The sequence below is a fragment of the Capra hircus genome, chromosome 4 (genome assembly GCF_001704415.2).
Source record: "Capra hircus breed San Clemente chromosome 4, ASM170441v1, whole genome shotgun sequence".
NCBI lineage: Eukaryota > Metazoa > Chordata > Mammalia > Artiodactyla > Bovidae > Capra > Capra hircus.
Window position 1 is genome coordinate 43,148,357 of NC_030811.1, and position 25,078 is coordinate 43,173,434.

The 25,078-nt window shown below is 50.5% G+C and overlaps 1 protein-coding gene across 10 annotated transcripts in view; it reads right to left on the reverse strand.

Annotated features, from left to right (window-relative positions):
• Window positions 1–22,834, reverse strand: part of CAMK2B (calcium/calmodulin dependent protein kinase II beta) — a 90,231-nt gene extending 67,397 nt beyond the window's left edge. For 8 of the 10 annotated variants that reach the window (XM_018047019.1, XM_018047023.1, XM_018047018.1 and 5 more), the window contains exon 1: window positions 22,566–22,727. In XM_018047019.1, the coding sequence (XP_017902508.1) occupies window positions 22,566–22,630 (65 nt within the window). In that variant the 5' untranslated portion in view covers window positions 22,631–22,727. Of the gene's footprint in view, window positions 1–22,565 lie in introns of all 10 variants that reach the window. The other 2 variants (XM_018047020.1, XM_018047024.1) reach the window with 2 other exon arrangements.

A 25,078-nucleotide genomic window follows, 5' to 3' on the forward strand; every position in this document is an offset into this window, starting at 1 on the left:
TTTAGGATTGACTGGTTGGATCTCCTTGCAGTCCAAGGGACTCTCAAGAGTCTTCTCCAGCACCACAGTTTGAAAGCATCAATTCTTTGGTGCTCAGCCTTCTTTATGGTCCCACTCTCACATCTATACATGACTACTAGAAAAACTATAGCTTTGACTATACATACCTTTGTCAGCAAAGTTACATCTTTGCTTTTTAATATGCTATCTAGGTTTGTCATAGCTTTTCTTCCAAGGAGCAAGTGTTTTTTATCTTTATGGCCGCAGTCATTGCCCGCAGTGATTTTGGAGCCCAAAAAAATACAATCTGTCCTTGCTTCTACTTTTTCCCCTTCTATTTGCCATAAAGTGATGGGATTGGATGCCATGATCATAGTTTTTTGAATGTTGAATTTTAAGCCAGATTTTTCACTCTCTTCTTTCACCCTCATCAGGAGGCTCTTTAGTTCTTCTTTGCCTTCCACTATCAGGGTGGTATCATCTGCATATCTGAGACTGTTTCATTATAATGCACCAATCCTATCAGATTAGAGCCCGTCATTATGACCTCTTTTAAGCTTAATTACCTCCTAAAGAGCCTATCTCCAAATACAGCCATACAGAGGGTAGGGCTTCAACCTATGAATTTGGGGGGGACACACAGTTCAGTCTACCACAAGCATTTACCCAAAAAACCTTCAAATAACATCATAGTTTTGGTGAGAAAGTAGGTGAATTTGAAATAAAAAATACAATACTATTCACATTAGCACCAAAAAAATAAAATACTTGGGTATAACTCTATAAAATATGTACTATACTGATGAAATAAAAGAAGTAAATGAAAGGAGAGATATCCCATGTTCATGAAAAGGAAGATTGATGTCAGACTGTTCTTTCCAAGCTGATCTATAGATTCAATGTAATCCTAACCAGAATTGCCGGAAGTTATTTTATGGCTATTGACAAACAAATTCTAAAGTTGATATGGAGAGGCAAAAAGCACTTCTCAACCTTTTGGTTCAGATCAAGTGTAGCAGACAGAAAGGCAAAAGACCCGGAATAGCCAACATGATATTGATGAGAGAAGGACAAATGCAGAGGGTTGACACCATCTGACTTCAAGACTGTAAAGCTGTGGGAATCAAGACAGTGTGATTTGGTAACAGAACAGACAGTAGATCAATGCAACAGAATAGACAGCCTAGAAGTAGGCCCACACAAACACAGTAAACAAATCTTTGACAAAGAAATAAAGACAATTCAAAGAAGAAAAGACTGTCTTTTCAAAAAATGAAGTTCGCTATGGACTGAATATTTGTTTGTGTCCATCCCCTCCCCATCCCCCACCACCAAATTCATATGTTGAAATCCTAACCCCCGTGGGATGGTATTAGGAAGTGAGGCCTCTGGGAGGTGATTAGGTCATGACAGCAGAACCCTCATTAATAAGACTAATGCTTTATAAAACAGACTCCAGATAAATCTTTCTACCCCTTCTGACACAGGATAAAAATGACCATCTAGGGAGCAAGTTCTCACCAGACTCTGAATCTGCCAGAGCTGGGATCTTGGATTTCCAGTTCCTAGAACTGTAAGAAACGAATGTGTGTTGTTTATAAGCCACCCAGTTTATGGATGCTATAACCAGACTACAGCAGCCTGAACAATCTGAAACAGTCCTGGAGCTAGTGAACACCCAGATGCAAAAAAATTAATCTAGACACAGACCTCACACCTTTCACAAAAAGTAACTCAAAGTGGATCACAGACCTAAATGTAAAATGCAAAACTACAGAAGTCATAGAAGATCTCACAGGAGAAAATTTAGGTGACCTTTGGTTTGGCAATGACTTTTTCAGATACAACACCAAAACCACGATCCATGAAAGAAAGAATTGATATGCTAAGCTTCATTAGAGTAAAAGACTTCTGCTCTTTGAAAGAAGAGTTCAGCAAATTTGCAAAGCACATATTTGATTAAAGACTTGTATACAAAATATATCAAGAACTCTTTAAATCCAATAATAATAAAACAAACATCCTGATTAAAAATAGGCCAAAGACCTTAATAGACTCCTCACCAAAGAAGGTATACAGATGGCAAAAAATCATATGACAAGATGCTCCTTATCGTACGTCATCAAATGCACATGAAAACAATAATGAGATATCACCACACATCTATCAGAATGTACAGAATCCAAAAAACTGCCAAAACCAAATGCTGGTGAGGACGTAGAGCAACAGGAGCTCTCATTAACTGCTGATGGGAATGCAAAGTGGAGCAGCCACTTTGGAAGACAGTCTGGCAGTTTCCAAAAAACTAAACCTACTCTTACCATATGATCCAACCATCATGCTCCTTGGTATATGTCCGAAGGAGTTGAAAACTTATGTCCATACAAAAGCTTGCACACAAATGGTTATAGAGCTATAACTGCCAAAACTTAAACACAACAAGACGTCCTTCGTAGAATGAACGGGTAAATGGACATTGTTGGGATGTCCCAACAATGAAGTATTATCTATCTCTAAAAAGAAACAAGCTATCAAGCCAGGAAAAGACATGACAGAATCTTAAAAGCATATTACTAAGTGAAAGAAGCCAGTCTGAAAAGACGACATACTGTTATGATTCCAACTACATGACATTCTGGAAAAAACAACATTATAGAGACAGTAAGAAGTGGTTTTCTGGGACTCTGGAGGGTCGGGGGGTGGGAATGAACAGAACACAGAGGACCTGAAATACTGTAATGACAGGCACATGGCACTATATCTTTGTCAATCCTGCGGAGCTGTGGACAGAGTGAACCCTACGGCAACTGTGGACTTCAGTTAATATTAACTGCATGCTTTACAAAAAGCATCCTGAGCCATACTGGTCACCAGCCGTAACAGGTGTACCACGTCCGAAGGGAGATGGTTATGGGAAAGGGAATTGGGGCCCGGCTGTGAGGTAAATATGGAAACTCTCTACTTTCCATACAATATTTCTGTAAACATAAAACTGCTCTAAAAAAGAGTTCATTCAGTCTTTTTTTTTTTGAAGTATAAAGAGGAAAATGAAGTATTTTTAAGACTGACATTGGGGTTGGGGGATTTTTTTAACCACATGTAGAAATGCCTAAGGAAAATACCAGTCTATCAGTCACATCGAAACCGTGACACTCCAGCGTGACCGAGGACCCACACAACGTGAGAAGGCTGCTGAGAGCATGGAGGCGTGAGTCTGACAGCGTCCAGGACTGCCGTCTACAGTTTCCACAGTGTCCGTCCCCTGGGCTCTCAGGGCCCTCGTGGAAGATGGGAAGGGTGGGGGCACCAATGCCCTGCTGAGCCCGTGGCACTGTGGGTGGCAGAGGTGGGACCTAAACGCAGACCTCCCTTTGATTTTCCCTCATAGCTCAGTTGGCAAAGAATCTGCCTGAAAGACAGGAGACCTGGGTTCGATTCCTGGGTCGGGAAGATCCCTCAGAGAAGGAAATGGCAACCCACTCCAGTATTCTTGCCTGGAGAATCCTATGGACAGAGGAGCCTGGCGGGCTACAGTCCATGGGGTTGCAAGAGTTGGACACGACTGAGCAACTAAATCGCCAGCACCGCCGCCCACCCTTCCTGCACATTCACCTACCAGGTGCCCTTTGTTGGCTCAGAAAGAAAGGGGGTTGGGTGGGGATGGATGGAATATTCCATCAGGGGCAGAGAAGGAGCAGGAGAAGCTGCCTCTGGGAGAGGAGGGGCTGGGAGTTTGTGGCCAGAGCCGAGGCTCAGGGGCTTCCCTCCCCCTCCCCTCAACCCTACCCAGGGGTCTGGCTCACAGGCCGGCTCTTACTGGCTACACAAAACCAAATGTTCTGGTGATGTCAAGCTCGACCTGAGTGTATTTACACCACAGGAATGGGGAAGCAGCATGGCTCAGGATACCCCCGGCCCAGCTGTTAACACTGACCAGGTGTCACTAGAGAGGGGACTATCACAGGGAATGCCAACACTCCCCTCCCGCTCTGCGGATGGTGCAGAATGTGGGGAAAAGGGTGGGGTGGGTGAGATCCTGGCCAGGCCAGAGGCCTCCTGAGGGCAGGTAGTCCAGGCTGTCCCAGGACAAGAGAGGGCCCCAAGGTAAGAGCCGATCTCTGCCAAGGGCTCCTCTCAAATCCAACCTGTCAGGTGCAGCCTTGGTGGGCACCTGCCATTCCTGGGCCTCTTGTGGGATCAGGCTCACGCCTCCATGCTCCTTGCTCTCGCCCACCCCACCTCCCCTTCTCTGTGTTGTTGTCTGACCCTCTCCTCCCTCTTTCTCTCAGGTACAATCTTTAGCAGCAAGCTCCCCAGATGACTCAAGTTGAGGGTTTGCATTAAGCAAAGACCAAAACAAGGACAGAGGTGGGACAGGACGAAAGGAGGCCCTGGACCCCCTTGGACCCCTTGATGCCTGGGGCCCCTCCTCCCACCAGGCCAGGGCAGAGCCTGCAGGTTGGACCTGGCCTTGCACCCTGCAGTGACCTCTGCGGAGGGGGTTGGGGGAGCAGGTAATGGGAGAGTTAGGGCCCCACTCAACCTATGGTTGGGGAGTGGGGCACATGCTGACAGGCCAATAGGAGAAGGAGCAGGAGGGGTAAGCAAGGCCTTCTGCAACTGCACAGCTCAGTATTGGAGGAGGAGGCGCCCGCATCTCTAGAATTCCTCTCCTGCCTACACTGAGAGGCCTCAGCCCAGCCCGGCCCACCCACGCCCAGGCCCTCTGTTCATCAGCTTCAGGGTAGCTGAGCCTGGAGACTGACCGAGGTGGCCTCATCAGCCCACGGGTCACCTGGAAAACCCATCTTATACCTGAAGCACGAGGTGAACCCAGGGGCAAGAGAGCAGTGGCTTTGGTTTCACTTCTATTCTTCATGTTTCTGCCACCTGAAACAACTTCCGTTTCATCTTCTGCGAGCTGCCTGCTTAGGTCCTTCATCCATATTTCAGTTGGAATTTTAGCTCTTTTCTTATTGACCTGTAGGACCTCTTTATATGTGAAGGCAACCCTTCCTCACTGCATGCAGCCTCCGTGGCCCACCTGCAAGGAGCAGGAGGCTTATTACACGCTTGGGAGAGAGGTAGCAAGGCACATTTTTGTTGGCCCCTGAAATAAATTGGGATGCTTCAAGGGCAGGGCTTGGGTCTGCACTTACTGGCCCCTAGAATCCTGATGGCACAGGATTCCAGCTTGTCAAGGGAAGCTAGCAACAAGCTTGGGGGCAGGGCAGCAGGAAGACCCATCCAGGCCTGGAGAGGCCTGGGGCCTCCACCACCTTGTGTGCAGGCGGCACCCCATTCAAGGCTCTCGTCCTGGGTCTCTGCCCTCCTCTCCTTACTCCCAGCCCCATGCCCCGCCTGGGGTACCTCGATGTTCCCCTCGAGTGCCCAGCAAGCAGAAGTCAACTCACCCTGAATTATCAGACACCAGTGACCATAGAGGTTCCAAGAATCGTTACGGACTTTTCACCTGTTTTCCATCAGAAAAACCAGCTCAGAGAGAGGGCCCTGGCCCTGGACACCCACGCCTGCCCTTGGTCCAGCCATCTGGGGTGCTCTGGACAGAGGCAGGCTGTCACATCATGGGCCTCCCTTTCACTGACACTTGGACAGAGAGGGCCAAGTTGTTTCACCACCAAATAACTGTAAACACTTTGGTATTTTCAGAAGCACTGAACATATTACGGGAAGGAAGTAAAAGTCCCCTTGATTGTGAAGATGACAGAACTGTATAGCCACAGAGGTGCTCAGCTAGCAGGCTCTGGGGAGCTGCCCGCCCGCCTCACCCCACAGAGGCAGAGACCTGCGGCCTCACTGTGCTCTTAAGATGCCTTTATCAGAACCTGAGCCCAGGGCCGTCTCCAGCTGTGTCTCCATCTGCTACCTTCATGCTCAGGGGCCACCCTGGAGGGCCACGGAACCCGGCCAGCATCCCCACAGCTGGATGCGCCCAGCACCACTGCAAGGGCCGGTGCAGCCCAGAAAGCAGCCCACGTGGCTGCCCTCCCTGTGTGACCGTCGACAGACCAAGGGCCGATTCAGAAGCCATGGGACCTCTGAATGCACGCACAGCCGCAGCAGCTGGGACCGTGTTCCCAGCCTGGGTCTGTGAGCCAGCGGCCCACAGAGCAACCTTCAAAAGCAGCTCTTCAAAGCCACGTCCGCCCCACTCGCCACAGTGCCAGGCAGCCACCAATGGGGACAGAACTGAGTCAACCCCCTGGGGGCCTGAAATTACTGCTGAGGCTGCGCAGCTCACGGAGGACAAGCAGGGGCAGACAAGGGAGGAGGGACAGCGACTGGAAGGTTCAGTGGCCCTGGCGGGAGGCAGGGCATCTGGGCGGGCATGGGAGCAGCACCACCTGCCTGGACAGATGCTCTGAACACAGACAGCAGCTCACCACCCATGGTGGCCCAGACCCGACAGGATCTGGAGCTTAGGAAGATGGGCTTCGTGGCCATTTGATTCTTTCTTCCTGGAAGGCGTGGGCATATCCATTAAAGCTCTAGGGACTTGTTTTTCTTTTATGTCTTGGGTCAATCAGACTTCATCCTCCTTAAGTTGTATTCTCCAGGAACACAAATACCTGTGTGATTGACCCACAGATGCCCGAGCATCTGACAGGTGAGCTTTGTGGCAAGGCTCAGAGGAAGGAAATGGGATTTCCACAGAGTCAATTCATGGAGCCACAAAGGACCCCAGAAGGTCATCTGACCCAAACCTCCTGGTTTATCAGGCTTCCCTGGTGGCTCAGGCGGTAAAGAATCTGCCTGTAACGCAGGAGTCCTGGGTTCAAACCCTGGGTCAGGAAGATCCCTGGAGGATAGCAACCCACTCCAGTATTCTTGCCGAGAGAATTCCAGGGACAGAGGAGCCTGGTGGGCTACAGCCCATAAGGTCGCAAAGAGTCAGACACGACTGAGCAACTAAAACTTTCATTTTTCACTTTCCTGGTTTATAGAGGGGGAAACTGAACCCAGAGAGATTACACGGTGGCCCAAGCCACACAGCCCAGTGTTGAGAGGCCATGGCCAATGGAAGGAGACCATGTATCATGCCCTTTAAAACAGCCGCGAGGCCCAAAGTGTCCATTGACAGGTGAATGGATACGCAAAATGTGGTCCATCCATACAACGAGTATCATTCAGCCTCAAAAAAGAAGGAAATTCTGACACATGCTACAACATAGGTAAAACCTGAGGACAGTATGTTGAGAGAAATAAGTCAGACACAAAGAGGCAAATGCTGTGTGCTTCCGCTTACATGAGATGTTCAGAGCACTCAAATTCAGAGACAGAAGGCAGAACAGTGGGTGCCAGGGGTTGGGGGAAAGGGAAGTTTGTGATGCTTAATGGGGACAGAGTCAGTTTTATCAGATAAAAATGTTCAGGAGATGGATGGTGGCGATGGTAACACCACAACAGGAATGTACTGAACACCATTACACAATTAAAAATGGTTAAGACAGTAAATTTTATGTTATATATATTTTACCACAATTAAAAAAAAGAGGAAGACTGGTAGGATATGTAGCTGTATGTCTAAGAAATCACTAATAAAAAAAAAATAAAAGAGACTGGTACTTGTCTTGCTAACTTTAAAGTCAAATTTTCAAAAGGAGTGCCTTTAGAACCACGTGGCATACCTTAACCTCTGCAGACAAACAAGGAACATTTAGAGAAAAAAAAGCATAACAACCCCAGACAGAAAACCACGAACTGAAAGGAACAGCTGTGATGGGCTCAGTGCTGCCAGGTATAGACAGGGTCCCTGATCTGTGGGCCAGGCCAGGGCAGAGATGACCCAGTGGGCAGCAAATGCATGCCTTGCCCATGGATGTCCTCCTTGTCCCACCTGGCCTGGAACCACCCTCCTTAGTTTGGGCACAGAAAAGCGACCGGTCCATAATGCCAACTGCACTGCACTGGTGTCCTGGACAGCCCCCCTTTGGCTCTGGGCTGTGTCCTCCTTAATGGTCACCCCAGCCCCTCCTCCCAGGCCCTGGCCCCAGAGACAGTGCAGAGAAAGCTGAAGCGCTGAGGCCTCCAGGCCGGGCATGGGCTCTGCCCTTTCTGCCACCTGGTCAGCTCCCTGCTCTGTGTGGCTGACCTCACAATGACATACCCTCTTCACAGATGAGGAGACTGAGGCTCTGAGAGGTGACCCTTCTTCTGCCCAGGAGTGCAGCACCAACCCACTATCCCCAAGAGAACACACTCGTGACTGTCCCCTCCTGTTGGTAAGGACCCACTTCGACAGCCCTGCCACACAGAGCCCAGGCCTCGGTGTCCACTCACCTGGGAGCCCCAGACTGACTTAGGTGCAGTGGAACCTGGAGATTGTGCAGGGGTTCCACACAGATAGCACCCCAATGGGGAACCAAGGTGAAGACCCTGTGCACTCCAAGAGGTGATGCACAGAAGTCCCCAGGGAGAGCAAGACCCAGACCCCCACCCAGTGCCTGTACTGACCGTCGAGGCCGGGAGATGCAGGAGATGGGAAAGCAGAGGGGACTGGAACTCAGATGACAGCTCAGTCTGGCAGGGGAGCCTGAGAACAGGCAGGCCAGAGAAGGCAACCCCAGGACGGCCTCAGGAGAGACCCCTTTATTGTGCGACCACTAAGTTGCATCCAACTCTTTGTGACCCCATGAACTGCAGCGCACCAGGCTTCCCTGTCCTTCACTGTACCCCAGAGTTTGTTCAAACTCATGTCCATTGAGTCAGTGATGCCATCCAACCATCTCATCCTCTGTCGTCCCCTTCTTCTCCTGCCCTCAGTCTTTCCCAGCCTCAGGGTCTTTTCCCACGAGTAGGCTCTTCATATCAGGTGGCCAAAGCATTGGAGCTTCAGGTTCAGTATCAGTCCTTCCAATGAATATTCAGGGTTGATTTCCTTGAGGACTGACTGGTTTGATCTTGCAGTCCAAAGTATTCTCAAGAGTCTTCTCCAGCACCATACCTCGAAAGCATCAATTCTTTGGTGCTCAGCCTTCTTTATGGAGAGATCCTGAAGCATCCTTTAAGTAAGGAAAGGAGAGGAGAAGGAAAACAGATGGACCAACCCAGCCCCCAGTCCCTGCTCCACAAGGTCCAGCCAGCAAACTGAAGGGAATGCCCACTGGTCACCATACCAGGAAGAGCCTGTATGCAGATGAAGGAGGAAGGGAAGAAAAGTCTAAACTTGAGGCAGAAAAGAGAGCTTAACTCCCACAAGACAGGCCGTCCTAGGTAGTATGTCCCTCAGGCAATCAGTCAAGATGAGCATTTGTTCATGGGTCAGAAAATAAAAATGCAAGTGTACGAATGCGCCCACTCTCAGGCCACAGAGGAATTGTGAAAAGCACCGCCCTTCAGGCACCACGGTCTGCAAGCTGGAAGTCTCTCTCCTCCTCCATGGCCCTGCCCAGACTCGAGGGGCCAGAGACCCTCAGGGAAGGAAGAGGCACGGATAGGGGACACTGGAGCCCACCCCACGCTGGAATGACAAGATTGCGGGGCCCTGGCCTCAGCACCCAGATCCCAGTCCAGGAATCATGGATGGTACAGTCCCAAGGGGACCACTCAGGACAGAAACAAGTAGAGCCCCAGCACATGGATCAACACCAGGGCCAGAGCTCTGAAGCCAAGGCATCTACTGGTCCCTCGAAGTGGAACCCTGAGCTCGAGGTGTTCCAGCAGGGTCCGTCCCCACTGGGTCTCCACAAAGGGTAGGAGGACACTCACCCCATGTGGCACCTGGCCTCTGGGTTCCCAGCCGGGCCCTGCTCCTAGGGACTCCCGGCTCCTGGATTTCTGGGGCCTTCCTCAGCCAGGGAGTTGAGGATGAGGCCAGCAGGGTTCACAGCCTGCCCTGGGAGTGCCCCAGGGGACAGAAGGAGTGGGAGACATGGGAGCCTGGAAAAGGGGCCAAGGAGAAGAGAAGGAGGTAAGGAGAGGTGAGGGGGAGGACCCAGGCAGGAAGGAAAAACACAAGGCAGGCCCAGAAAGGAGGCAACCAGACTTCCCGGAATCACAGAGCCGGGGGTTTGGGGTTTGGGCTCCACCCCTACTCCAGCCCTTCCCATCACTGCCAATCGCACTGACAGCCTGTCCTCCTCCTCCACCCTCACCCATCACCCCACCCACTGGGACCCACCCTTCCTGCTCCCAGAGAAGCCTCACCCTCCAGCACCCATCCGGCATAACCCTCCTCCCCTAGTCAGGGCCAGGTGAGAGTTGAGAGGATGGGACCTTCAGGAGCTGTGTCCAGGGGCACGGTCTGGGTCGTGAGGTGGAGTTGGGGTGCGGCCTCTTGTTGCTCATCATGGCCTTGTGTCCACTCTGAGACCACTCTGGACCCAAAGCCAGTCCAGGCTGTGGGAAACGAAACACCAACCAAGACTTGGCAGAGTACGGGGGGAGGTCTGTGGGTCTCCCCTCCCAGCCTCTTATCCCCCACTGTCTAGCTCATGCCAGCCTGCAGCTCCCAGGCAGCTCTCAGTTGCTTCCGGGCATGCTGACAGGTGTCCTGGTGTGAGATGGAGCCGGGGGGTGGTTTGCTGTGTCTTGGCCATGGCATTGTGGACCCTACCCTCAGACACCACAAGCTGACTCATAATGTACTCCATTTCTTTTTGTGCACGAATAATTCTCCATTGTGTGGAAATAACACATTTTCTTTATGCATCCATCAGCTGATGGACATTTGGTTTGTTTCTACCCTTTGGCTATTGTGGATAATGCTTTTATGAACAAGTTTTTGTGCAGATGTGTGCTTTTTTCCCCACAAGATATCAAACATGTTAATATTTCCCTGTGCTATACAGTAGGTCCTTGTTTATCTATCTTATACATAGACGTGTGTATCTGTTAATCCCACACTCCTAATTTATCCCTCCCCTGCTCCTTTCCCCTTAGGTAACCATAAGTTTGTTTTCTATGTCTGTGCATCTGTTTTGTAAATAAGTTCATTTATCATTTTTTAAGATTCCACACATGCCACATAAGTAGTATCACATGATATTTGTCTTTCTCTGTCTGACTTCACTCAGTATGATAATCTCTAGGCCCGTCTATGTTGCTGCAAATAGCATTATTTCATTCTTTTCATGACTGAGTAACATGCCATTGTATATACGTACAGTATCTTCTTTATCCATTTATCTGTCGATGGACACTCGGGCTGCTTCCAAGTCTTACCTGTAATAAACAATGCTGCTACGAACATTGTGGTACGTAATCTTTTCTAATTAGAATTTTCATCTTTTCCAGATATAGGCACAGGAATGAGATTGCTGGATTCTATGGTAACTCTATTTTCAGTTTTTTAAGGAAACCCACACTGTTCTCCATAATTGCTGCACCAATACATTTCCATCAAGAGTGTGGTTCCTTTTTCTCCACACTCACTCTAGTATTTATTATTTATAGACATTTACTTTCTGATGATGGCCATTCTGACTAGTGTGAGGCAATGCCTCACTGAAGTTTTTACTTTTTAGCAAGTTGACCATGCTGGGTCCTCCTTGTTGTTCAAGGGCCTTCTCTGGTTGCAGTGAGCAGGCGCTACACCTCTCTTCTGTGCGTGGACCAGTTTCAGTCGTTTCTCTCTTCTTGCGGACATGGCCTCTAGGGTGCATGGCAGCAGTAGTGGCAGCACATGGGCTCAGGAGTTGTGGCACACAGGCTTAACTGTCCCATGGCATGTGGGATCTTCCTGGACCAGGAATCGAACTGTGTCCCCTGAGCACTGGCTGGCAGATTCCTAACCACTGCACCACCAGGAAAGTCCCTTTAGCTTTGGTTTGCATTTGTCTAATAGTTAACAATGTTGAGCATCTTTTCATGTGTCTACTGCCCATCTGTATGTCTTTGGGAACATGTTTTCATATCTCTTGAGTACATACCTAGGAAGGGAACAGTTTGAGAAACTGTCAGATTGTTTTCCATAGCAGCTGCACCATTTTACATCCCTACCAGTAACACATGAGGGTTCCAACTCCAAATCCTCACCAACACTTGACATTGTCTTTTTTATTCTACTCATTCTAGTGGAAATGAGGTGGGATCTCAATGTGATTTTCATTTGCATTTCCCAAATGACTAATGATGTTGAGCATCCTTTTGTATGTTTATTGTCTACTGGTATATCTTCTCTGGAGAAATATCTTTTCTGGTCCTTTGCCCATTTTTTAATTAGGTCATTTGTCTTTTTACTGTTAGGTAGTAAGCTCTTAAAATATTTTAAATACAAGTTCCTTATCAGATATATGATTTGAAAATATTTTCTCCCTTTCCATGGGTTGTCTTTCCACTTTCTTGGTGGTGTCCTTTAAAGCACAAAAGTTTTTTTTTTAATGTTAATTAAGTCCAATTTATTTCTCTTTTGTTGTTTGTGCTTTATGGTGTTGTACCCAAAAAAAACCATTGCCAAATCGAAGGTCACAAAGATTGACTCCTAAGTTTTCTCCCCCAAATTTTCTGGTTTTAGCTCCTACAATTAGGCCATTTTGAGATAAATATGTTGAGCATCTTTTTGTGTGCTTACTGACCACTAATATATCTTTTTTGTCTTTATTTATTTTTAAAAGTTTGTTTATTAACATGTATTTATTTTTGGCTGTGCTTGGTCTCTGCTGCTATGAGGGCTTTTTCTCTACTTGCGGAGAGTGAGGGCTACCCTCTAGTTGCAGAGCATGGGCTCCGCGTTGCGGCGGCTTCTCTTGTGGCAGAGCTCAGGCTCTAGGTTGCCTGGGCTTCAGCAGCTGCGGTGATGGGCAGCTGCCGTGATGGGCAGCTGCGGTGATGGGCTCACAGGAGTGGCAGCTTGTGGGCTCCAGAGCTCAGTAGTGGCGGCACACAGATTTAGTTGCCCCATGGCATGTGGAATCTTCCCAGACTAGTGATCAAACTCATGTCCCTGCATTGGCAGATGGATTCTTTACCACTGGACCACCAAGGAAGTCCTATCTACTTTTGTATCTGGCATTAGATAGGGTTCCAACTTCATCCTTTTGCACATGGATGTCCACTTGTCCACTGGTTAAAGGAACCATTATTCTTTTTCCATTGAATTGTCTTGCCATCCTTGTCAAAAGAAATCAACAGACCATAGATATATGAGTTTATTCTAGACTCTCAATCCTATTCCAGATCTATGTGTTTATCCTTTAGTCACACTATACCCACATTTATGCCAGACAATATCCGCTCTGATTTGACTGGTATAACAGTATAGTTAGTTTTGAAATCAGGAAGTAGGAATCCTCCAACTTTGTTCTTTTTCAAAATTGTTCTGGCTCCTTTGGACCCCTTACATGTCCCTACAAATTTAATTTTTTATTTTTTACTCTTTTTTTTAAGGTAGCTGGAATTGTAATAGGTACTACATTGAATTTATAGATCAATTTGGCATATACTGCCATTTTAACAATATTAAGTCTTCAGTTCCATGAACATAAAACGTCTTTCCATTTATCTAGATCTTTAATATTCTTCAACAGTAGTTTATAGTCTTCAATGTTCAACTCTTGTATTACCTTTTTAAAAATTTCTTATTATGTATTTTATTCTTTTAAAATATGAATTTTCTTTCCTAATTTTATTTTGGGATTGAACATTGTGAGTGTAATGAAACATATTGGATTTTTGTATCTTGATCTTGTATCTTGCAATTTTGCTAAATTCATTTTTTAGTTCTAATAGCTTTTCAGGGATTCCTTGGGGTTTTATCTATACAAGATCATGATATCTGTAAAAAGAGGTAGTTTTACCTACTCCTTTCCTATCTGGGTACCTTTTGTTTCTTTTTCTTGCCTAAGTGTCCTGGCCAGAACCTCCTGTACAATGTTGAATAGAACACTCTTGATTGTTTCTGGTCTTACGGAGAAAGCATTCAGTTTTTTGCCATTAAATATGTTAGCTGTGGCATTTTCACAGAGGACTTTTATCAAGTTGAAGAAATTCATTTCTAGGCCTAGTTTGTTTAGTGTTTCTAGGAAAAAGTACTAGATTTTTTTAAATGCTTTGTGTCTGCATCTATTGAAATGATCATATACTTTCTTTGTTTAATCTGTTAATCTGGCATATCACATTGATTGAATTTTGTATTTTGAACCAACTTTTTATTCCTGGAATAAATTTTGCTTCCTCATAATGAACCCTTTTTTATGCTGCTAAATTTGTTTCACTAGTGTTTTGCTGAGGACGTTGCATCTGTATCCAAAAGGAATATTGGTCTACAGTCTTAAGATGTCTTTCTCTGGCCTTAGTATCAGGGTAGTTACTGGCTTCACAGAGTAAGTTAGGAAGAATTCCTTCCTCTTCTATTTTTTGGAGAAGTTTGTGAAGGACTGGTATTAATTCTTCTTTAACTGTTTGATAGAATTTACCAGTGAAGTTATCTGGACTGAAGGGACTTTTCTGGGGGGACATTAAAAATTTATTAATTTATTAATTATTCTCCTTAATTGTTACAAGTCTATTTAGAGTTTCCATTTCTTCTTGAGTCAGTTTCAGTTGTTTGTCTTTCTAAGAATTTGTCCATTTCTTCTGGTTACCGTTCACTTGGTACACAGTCATTCATAGAACTCCCTTATCAGCCTTTTATTTCTACAAGATTAGTTGTAATAGCCACTCTTTCACTCCCGATTTTGGCAATTTGAGGTTTCTCTCCTTTTCTTGGTCTGACCACTGTTTTTATAACTACAACCTTCCTGCTAACTGGTATTCTTGAGTTTCCTTAATCCAAAATCAGAAGTATAAACCACCTTCATCATATAATTTGTTTAGGGTTTACCACCTGTTTCTCCCGCCAGTATAAGCTCTACGATGGCAGGCACCCTCAACTTTGTTCACTGTTTCCTAAGCACGCAGAAAATGCCTGGCAAATGATACGTGTGCAGGCAGATTTGCTGGATGCGTGAAGGAATCTGAAGTAAAGCAAAATAAACCAGAAAAGTTGCAAATAGTAACAGTAATAATAACAGGAATGATCTTAAAGCTCTAAACATGTGCAGCCCAATAGAGTAGCCACTGCTGGTGTGTAGCCCTAACGCCTGAAGTGTGGCAGGTCCACACTGAGATGCGCTGCAAGTGTAAAAAGACACAACAGACTCCAAAAACAATATGTTTTTAAATTTGAGATAGCTTAACAATAATTTTTGTACTGGCTATATGTTGAAACAATATTTTGGATAAACTGAATTAAATACATACACTACTAAAGTTCTTTTTACCTGTTTCTTTTTAGGTTTTTTCAAGTACCAGAAAATTCTGAATTACACCTATGCCTGACATTTGTGGCTCAAGTTTTGTTTCTTCTAGAAAGCTCTGCTCCAGATGACTTGGATAGGGTCAAGGAGTAATACTGAGTGTCTGAAAAAAGAAAGGCAAATTCCAAATGCATGGTCAAGTAAGGCTCTTACAGAGCCCAGGGAGGGAGCAGGCGCAAGCACCTGGCCTTGCGCACAGAGGTCCCTTGCAGGGTCTGAGTCTGCGCTGCCCACTGATCACCACTGAGGGGCAACCACTCTCCTTGGGTCTGATTCAGCAGGTCTGGGGTGGGGTCTACAGGTGCATCCAGGGGCTAGGATGCACCACCCTGATCACCTTCTTCAGCAGGTACTGCTCCCAACTAGACCAGAACTCTTTACCCGGAAAGCCCCTAACAGATGTCTCAGATCGAACCAAGGGCTTTGAAAATCAGGCTGCATGCACCTCAATGTACAAGAACAAAAGCCACATGAAGAACTTCACTAAGAAATGGGCAAAATGCTTCAACCTCTTGGCAGCCAGCTCTGTGGCCAGCACCCAAGTCATGCCACCCTTCACCAGGTGACAAGACAGGTGGCCACTCAGGCCAGCCATCTGAGACCCCCGAGACCACCAGCACCTCCTGCCCCCAACCACCTGAAGGGCCCCCATCTTTTAGTGGGTGACATAAAGCCACTTTGTTGGGCACCACTATGCACTGGGCATAGTTCTAAGCCCTGGAATTCAGCGTGGGCTGAGTGACAGGGAGTCAGGAACTGCCCTTGGCTCTTCACTAGAAACAGGCACCAACCTGGATATGCCCAACACCATGGAGGGTGTTACATCCAAAAACAGGACACCGTTCCTGTTTCGTGGGAATGGTCACAGCATCTCCCCGACTCAGGGCTCACTGGCTGCTCATAAAGCAGGGAAAGGAGGTGGTTCTCAAATTAGGCCTGTAGAACAGCATGGTTTATGTATTCTCCAAAAAATGTTCTTAAATCTATGCCGAGCTATTGCCAATCTGTTCCTGAATTCAACAAAAGCTTGTATCTGGCTTAACAAAGAAGCATAACTTTAGTTATTTTCGGATCATTATGTCAATGCAAAAAAAAAAAAAACAGTCCACCAGGAGTTTTGGCCACTGAACGACCTAGTGACCCTCTAACCTAGGAGACAAAGGCCACCCAAAAGTTAAGAACCTAGGAACACCACTAGTGCCAATAAGGATGTTTTCATTTTAAACAGATTCAGATCTTTATATGAATAAAATATACATTTCTCTGTAACATGCCAATATGGTAATTTTTGGAAAACCAAGTTGATACATAATGCATTTTTACATTTCTACACTAACAAAGTGACTTGCAGCTGTGAAAGATGCTTTAAAAATAACTAAATCGGATTCCATTTTGAGGCGGGGAGAGAGAAGGAATTAAAAATTTTGAAAATATATTCGAGATCTCCAGAAAGGCCTCATCTCTTGCCTTGGACCAGGTGGCCTCAGAGAGCAGTGGGAGGGACAAGATGCTTCCAGGGAGCAGACACTGTTCATGTCACCTTCACTTGCTCTTTCTTATTAAAGCACTTGATAAATTCCAGGCAACTCAATATGGACTCTCTAAGGGAACCATCTCTGATAGAATGTCACTTTAGGTAGAAGAAAGAAAATCCAACACTGCATCTCTCTTCCCTAGGCTCTTGGGGGATTCTTCAAATCAAAAAAAAAAAAAAAAAAAAAGGAGAGGAATATGTTCTTGGCTTCTTTTTTGATCAAGACCCCTGTGCCCCAACCCAGGACCCCACCAAGAAGTGCTCCTTCATCCACCACGATCATGCCCTCCTGATAACCCTGGGAGCCCCTGTTTCGAACACAGCATCCTCTCTTCCCTCTGTCTTGCTTGTCAGAAAACGGGTCCCCATTTGGGGTTTTAAAAATAAGGCCACCACATATACATCCATCTCTTGATTCTAAGAGAACTGGCAGGCACTTAGCTGTAAGAAAAGTCTCTCTGACATGAGGGATCATCATGAAAAACTGTTAGTAGCAAACAAACTGAAGAATCACATATATGGTGATTCCATTGTGTTTTAAAACCATATATATGTGTGTGACGTATATGCATGTATACAAATGTGTACATATATATGCACCACACATATCCTTATACTACCATTAAAACAGGCAGTCCAGGTTCCTCTGTGGAATGAATAAACTGGAGTGTGAAGGAGTCACATTTACTGCACATAGTTGTGTATTGACTTTTCTTTTAAGATATTATCCCTGTTATCTATTTAATCATTAAAATCAAATTAGGCTTGCTGGCCCCAAATGGGGGTACAGTATTGGCTGTCACAGAGGGACAACCACAGGAAATGATGTCTTTATAAAAAGGAGCCATAGGGCAATGCCTTGTGCTGGAAAAGCACAAAGAGGGCTCAGCAAGCAGTCTGTTAAGGACAAGTGAGACCCTGAGAAGCCCAGGGTCAGAGTGGACCACAAGCGGGCCATGAGTCAGAGAGTGGAATGATTGCCTTTTAAAAACACAGAACGAAGTAGGGTCATGAGCTTCTGAGAGAAGCAGAAAGTAGATTCTAGTCAACAGCCTAGACTCAAACCCTAGCCCCATGTGGAGTGTCTCTGAGTCTCAAGCACCTCTTCTCCAAACTGGGAGTAATCACGGTACCTATTTCACAGATCAAGCATCTTAATGTAATAAGCACCATTTAATTGCTAGCGACTGTTACCAGGAGAGAAAGAGTGCAGGTAGCAAGCACAAGATATATTCTTAGCTCTCAGCAAAGTAGGTTATGGTATAAAAATACCGTTCAATAGTAACTAAACTAGCCTCACCTTCATGTGCATCTCACAGCAGCCTCAACATGTGCGACTTCTTCTCTAAATACCCTACATTAGGCATCTGGACTCCAACCCCGGGGGCCAGCCCAGCGGGCAGAAGCCACTGGCAGGTTCACTCACCCCTTCCTCACGCGTGCAGGAAACTCCACTGTGGGCAGGGCCAGACACCCACCCGCCTTTGTGTCAGATGGTGCCCAGTGACAGGGAAAGACAGAAGCAGGGAGAGGCTAGGTGGGGGAGGAGCAGGAAGCGGGCATGAGAACCTCTCCAAGGGAGCAGCCAGGGGGATGAGCTGTGGGGCCATCAGAGGAGGGGGGATCAGCACTGGCAAAGGTCCTGGGGCAGGAAGCACCCGATGTGCCTGAGGGCGGGAGAAAGCAAACACACCCGAGTCCTCTCTTCCCTGGCAACCAGGCTTTGGCGCTCAGGAGGCTCACCATCGATTTGCTCTGAATTTCCTGAGTTTATCTATTAACCACCAAGCAGGCTGGTAGCTAGTGGAGAGGACGTCAAGAAAGCACAGAAGGTGGATGGTGATGATCCTCCCGCTGAGGGGTCACACCCCAGGACAGGACCTCCTCTCCCCCAATTGGGGCACACTGGATAGAGTCAAGGACACACCAAGGTCAGCTCGAGGCCTGCCTGAGGTTCGGGGGAAGCTGGGAAGGATAGGGGTGCCCTGGACTGGGAGTGGGGGGCCTTCCTAGCTGACGGGGGCACGTTGTCCACTCTCTCTGAGCTGCAGTTCTACGTCTATAAAATGGGGAGGGGGAGTATGGGGGGGGTTCCCGAGCAACTCGAATCAAATAAAATCAGGTGTTCAAAGTGATGTGCCACTTAGAGGCTGTTACAATGGGGCTCACCTTCTCTCAAGGGGAGGGGTCCATGAACCCCTGAATTACATCCAAAGCCATGTGGGAGCTTTCTCCTGGAGAGGGGGATCACTCAGATTTTAAAGGGGATGATTCCCCAGAGTCTAAGCTTCGGGAGCCTGAACACAAAATGCACAAAATTCCTACCCGACAGACAGCCAGACAAGGAGGTCAGCACCAAGCCCAGGAAAGGGGCTGTGGGGGAGGGGGCCCAGCGGAGACCCAGAGGTCCAGACCCCCACTGGCACCCCCACCACCAGAGACAAACTCTGAGGAAACCCTCGCCCCTGGGCACCGGCAAACCCACGGTGGGACTGGAAGAAACACTGGCAACATGGAGACTGCCACGAGGCGAGGAACACAAAGTGCTACAGGTACTACGGTCGCTACGCAGAGCAGCAGCGAAAGGCCAGACAGCGTCCCCACACAGACGCCCGGAAGACGGAGCTGGGGAAAGCGCAAGTTTCCAAATTTTATATAAAGTTAAAAAGAAGACACCCCCAAAGAATCCTGTATGCTAGTTGTGACTCTATCTGTGTGCAAATGAACCAAGAGTCTAAAAGCATAAATCTGAACACATCACAGTTGCTGGCGGAGGATGGTTACTTAACATTTCTTGGTAAGGCTTTATTTCTGATATATTTTTTTAAAGAACTCTAAAGAACAGGGAGGCCTGGTGTGCTGCAGTCCACGGGGTCACAAAGAGTCGGACAGGACTGAGGGACTGAACGGAACTGAAAGCCAAAATGAAAAAAGAAGAAACGGTTTCCAATTCCAGGTAGAAGAGATACGAGTGTTTATTTTATTACTCTTGGAAGTTCTTTCCATTTAAAAAAATCTATCCAATATGAAACATTTTTAAACCATGTTGCTGGCCAGTTCAGTGTTGTGCTGAGTGTTCCTCAGCCTTAATCCATAACTGTCTGTAACTTAAAGCCAAAGTTAAGGCTGTTACCTGTATGCTGGTGTTGGAGAGCTGTGCCCTGGCCAGGCAAGGAAGGACAGAACCCCAGAAAACAGCTTTTCCTGGCCCTTGAACCCAAAGCCCAGGCCCTCAAGGGCCGATCCCACGCAGAGACAGCGGGGAGCAGCGGGCGGTGGGGTGGGGCGGGGGTGGGGGGAACGAAGAGGTAGAGAAGGGACGGGGCAGGAAGGGGACAGTCCAGTGGCCATGTCACGCGAGCAGCTGTGGGCCTGTGGCCCGACCCTTCCCGGGCAGGGAGCTCAGTGTCGCCTGACTGGTGCCAGGGGCTGCAGCTTTAAATAAACTTGGACTCATCCACCTGGACCAGGAAGCAATACCGTGTGTCAGGCAGGCCAGGCATTGTCAACAACTGTCGACATGGCCACTGAGGACCCCAGCCCTGGGCCGAGGTGGTGGCCCCAGTGCCAGACCCTCCCTCCTGACACCTGCCCCACTGCAGCTCCCCTGCACTGGCCTGGCCTCCTCCCCACCCAGCGGGGCTATGAGAGGCCCCTGGGCATCCCTCAGTGGGCCTGGTGCCTGGAGGCTCTGCCAAGGGGTGCTGGGCCAGCCCATGGGATGGGGTACCTTCCCCTCCTCTCCCAGGCCCCTGGTCCCCCTTAACAGCCACGCTTCCTCACCTAATCAAGCCTCAGGCCCCCGGCTTCCTTTCCACAACGGCTCACACTCCTGCTGACAGGAGAGGAGCCTGGCTTCCACTGCAGGATCTACCCCCCCCACCCCAAAACCCTCCCCGAAGGTAGTCCCAGGGACCTCCATCCCCCAGTGTGGGTGTGGATGGCAGCAGCGAGGACAACCAGTTGTGGCCGCTAGAACTAGAGGCCTGGGGTTGGGACGACCACCCTGCCAGGCCGCTGGCCCAAAGAGGTTCACAGAAAAGTGAAAGAGTGGTCAGTGGAGCCAGCTTCAGGCAGAGGAGACAGGGTGAACAGGACGAGGCACTTCTGCAAAGGGGACCCGGGGTGCCTGGCGGGAGGGCCTGGGCACAGAGGAACAACAAGAAGGTCCTCTAGAACGGGGTGACCTTCCTCCCACTGCCGCCCCCTGCTTTGTCCCCATCTGAGAAGCACCAGCCCATCACCCTATCCTCACAGGCTTGGTCCCAGACAAGCCCTGGAAGCTTCCTCAGGGCCTCGGGTGTATATACAATCTGGGTGCTGGACCCCTCCCCCCTTCTCTGCTCTGCTCTCCAGGCCCCTCTGCCCTGGGGACAGGCACCCAACCAGCCCCCACCTGAGGGCCGAGGAATTTCTGAGTCCCCAGGGCCCAGCCTCCTCCGACCCCATCATGGGCTTCCTCCATTCCACTCCTTCACTCCTCAGCCCCCCAGGCCTGACTGCCATCCTGCCCCACGTGCAGGGAGAACTGGGGAATTCACACGCCCCCACACTCCTCCCAGCTCTCACCCACAATTATCAATGATCAGCATCCCTCGCCAACACAAGGTATCACCACAGACGTTTCTTAATAAAGAGGGAAAAAGGGATCAGCCGCTGGAGGTGTAAGAGGAAACCTCGCCAGCGCCCCCACCATGCCGGAGGGATGGGGGAGGATGGCGGAGAGCGGGGCTCTGGCCGCCGCCAAGCTGGAACCGAGGGATTTCAGGAGTTCTGGAGCCAGACCAGGAAATGCCAGGTGACGCCACCTTGATTCACAGAGTGGAGACTCCCAGGCCAGAGAGGAGCCCCCGATCGGATTCGGGGTAGAGCCCGGCGGCAGAGCCCCGTCTAGGGCCCTACACGGCTCACATCGGTGAGCAGAGCCCAGGAGCCACCTGTTCCCTTCACGAGGCCCTACCTGAAAAGAGCCTTCAAAGTCCGTCCTGTTGCCTCCCCACAAATAACTCTACAGAACTGCGCCCCCACCCACCCCCACGACCCTGAAGGCCATCAAGCTCCCACCTCACCTCCTCATCTTCACCCCCGTGACCTGATCCCAGCTCCCTGACCTCAGCCCCCAGCTCTCCAGACTCCTCTTTCCAGAAGGATCTGGGGGGAAAGCCTTCAGAACCCCAAATCTCCTGAGGACCCACAGCAGAGGCTGTTCCCACGCGGCGCGGAGCGCAACGGGCACCCCCCGCGTAGATGAAGCCACGCGGAGAAGCAGGCGCAGAGCAGGTCCCGCCGCCCCCGCGCCCGGCCGCCCGGTGGGGGTGGGGACAACGTGGCCCGCGCCGGGGACGACACTCCGGGCCAGGGCCGCCCCCTCCCCCGCGCTCTAGGCCCCGCGACCGAAACCGCGCGCGGCTCCTCTCTGACCTCCCGCCGCCAAATGCGTCACGTCTGCCGGGCGCTCCGGGGACACCTGCTGCCGCCCCCGCTGCGCCGAGCCCCGCGCCTCGAGCCGGGGCCTCCGGTCCGGCGATCGTGCCGGACAGGGCCCGGTAGGGCCGCACGCGCCGCTGTCTGGCGGCCAGGCCCCGGGGCTTGGGGGTCGAAGCCGCGCGGGGCCGTGCGCTCCGGGCCCCGAGCCGGGAGCAGCCGGGGGCGCGCGGGGCCGCAGTGCGCCCGGAGCCGGCGGCGCAGAAGGTCTGGGTCGCCAGGATCACCACCCTCGGAGCTCAGCGCCCTCCGGGGTCCCCGGCTCGGCCCGCACGCGCCGCAGCTCTTACTTGCCAATATCCTCGTAGAGCTGGTACTCGTCGGTGAAGCGGGTGCAAGTCACCGTGGTGGCCATGGCGGCGACGGGCGGGCTCGGCGTGCGCTCTGCTGCGCTCGGGCGGCGGCGACTCCGGCTCCCGCTCGCGGGCACGGCGGCGACACGGGCGCGGGCGCGGGCGACACCTCGGCTCGCGGCGCCGAGCGGGGGCCGGGCTGGGCTGCGCCGGGCGGCGAGCGCACGCGAGATCTGCGCGCTCCGTCCCCGGCAGGAGCGCGCCGCACACCTACGCGCGGGGAGCGCGGGCGCCGCTGTCGCCGCCGCCGCCGCGCCCGCCCCGCCCGCCGCCCCCTGCACGCGCCCCGCACCCGCACACGCACTTGAGCCCTGCGCCGGCACCTACACCCGCACTCGCGCCCTGCACACGCTCTCGCACCTGCTCCTGCTCCGGCATTCGTACCCGCGCCCTCGCCCTGCACTTGCGGCGCCGGCACTCGCACCCGCGCCCAGGCGCCTGGGGCCACGCACACGGGCAACCGCTGGCTCCCTGAGCTGGCTTCTCCGCTGCCTCCTGGCGACCCCCTCGCCGCGCGCACATACACAGGGAACTGCACGCAACGAACCCAGTCCCCTTTCTCCTCTGAAGGCCTGCTTCGACCTGGACCTCAAGAGGGGACGCAGGTGCACATGGGAGGGGGGAGAGCCCTCCCTCTACAGACTCATTCCTAACAGCCCCACGAGGACATGCACAGGACTCCCCCTGCCCGGCCCGCGTCTCTACCACTCTGCACACCACACGGTCCAGCCTCCCTGGCAGAGCCAGCCAGGAGCCTCCCAGACCCAGTACACACTGGGGACACAGGGAGTACTAGATGAAAGGGTAGAGGCTGCCTGCTCCACCGCAGTCTTAGCCCCTCCCTCTTCCTAGCACTTGGCACTGGGGGCTTGTGAGGAGAGGTCCCAGGAACAGACATTTCCTATTCAGAAAGAGGGCCCTGAATCGGGGAACAGTGCTTGGTCCATCAGCATCTCGGGGTCCTGAGAGCTCACAGCCCCCTTGCCCAGGTAAAGGTACCGTCCTTCCTCTCCCAGGCATAGTCCACCTTCCTGCTCCCAGCTCTGGCCTGGAAGAAGACAGTCCATCTCGAGTGGCCCTGGAGAGGAGGACAATGAGCAGGAGGAGGCGCAGGAGAGGTTGGGCTGACCCCGTTTCCCACAGAAGAGCCTCTCCCAGGGCCACACCTAGGCGGCCTTCTAGAACCAGGACTCCAAATTCAGCAAAGACAATCTACTGGTCTCCACACCCCCACACTCCTCAGAGAGGAGAGGGCCAGAGTGAGTCTTGGGCAGGCCCAGAGGAAATGAAGCTGCCAGCTGCCAGCCCTGGATTTGGGTCGTTCTGCTGCCCTGCTAGGAGCCACTACTGCTCCCCAGGAGTAGGGTCTGGGCCTGTCCTGCTCATCTCTCTCAGCTTGGTGGCCAATCCAGGGCTGGCTCCAAAACCCACAATAAATGTCTCTTGGATAGAAGATCTAATGCAGGGATTAGGGGGCAGGGGTGGACCCCGGGCCTCCTTGACCAGGACGCCTTTGGCACACAGCTGTCAGGCAAGTGAGCACACCAGGTGGTGACTAGTCCCAGTCCCAGCTGGTTTTGCGGACCCAACTTGTACCCGAAAGAGAGCTGGAGGTTGAAGAACACTTAGGGGACAAGGTGAGATCCGGACTGGGGGCAGATAGGGCCCCATGGTGGGCGTGGCCTTGATCTCTGCAGGGCAGGGCAGAGGTGAGACCACCTCCAGGCCTCAGTGCTGGAACCAGAGTGCCCCAGGTGCCTCCCGATGGGCAGCCGCTCACCTCTCCTGGGGCAGCCGGGGGAGGACTGGAGGCGCCTCATGGACTGACAGAGGCTTGCTCTTGGGGTTGTGTTCTGCCCCACAGGGGCCTCTCCCCACACATGCTGGGCCATCTGCACGGCTCTGAGCTCCGGAAGGAGAAGGAGGCAGTCCCACACAATAGAATACAATTAGCAAACAAACAAAACAAAATTGCACCCCTCAGTAAATCAGGCTCTCTCCAGGCTACAAGCAGACCTCGCCCGCTGCCAGGGTCACACACGCTCCTTCCAGTGCGAGTGCATGCCACGACACAGTGGCATTAAAACATGATGGCAGCAGTGACTTACATACATGCACTCTACACATATTATCTCATCGAATTCTCAACCAGTCCTAGGAAGCATATACTATTATGATTCCCATGCTGCTAGGTGGGACAGCAGAGCGACAGAGAGGTGAAGTAACTTGTCCAGTGTCACGCAGCCAAAAAGTGGCTGGGGCTCAAACCTTATTTCCCCATTAAGACGCTTTTCTCTTTTATTTTCACACACACACAATACATACCCAGCACACACTCACATACATGCACAATGTCCTGCCACACTGGGCAAGGACACCACAACACTCTGGGTATCTGTTTTGAGGTCCTTTCCCCTGGGTGGGGAGGCTGCCCAGATCAAGTTTACATG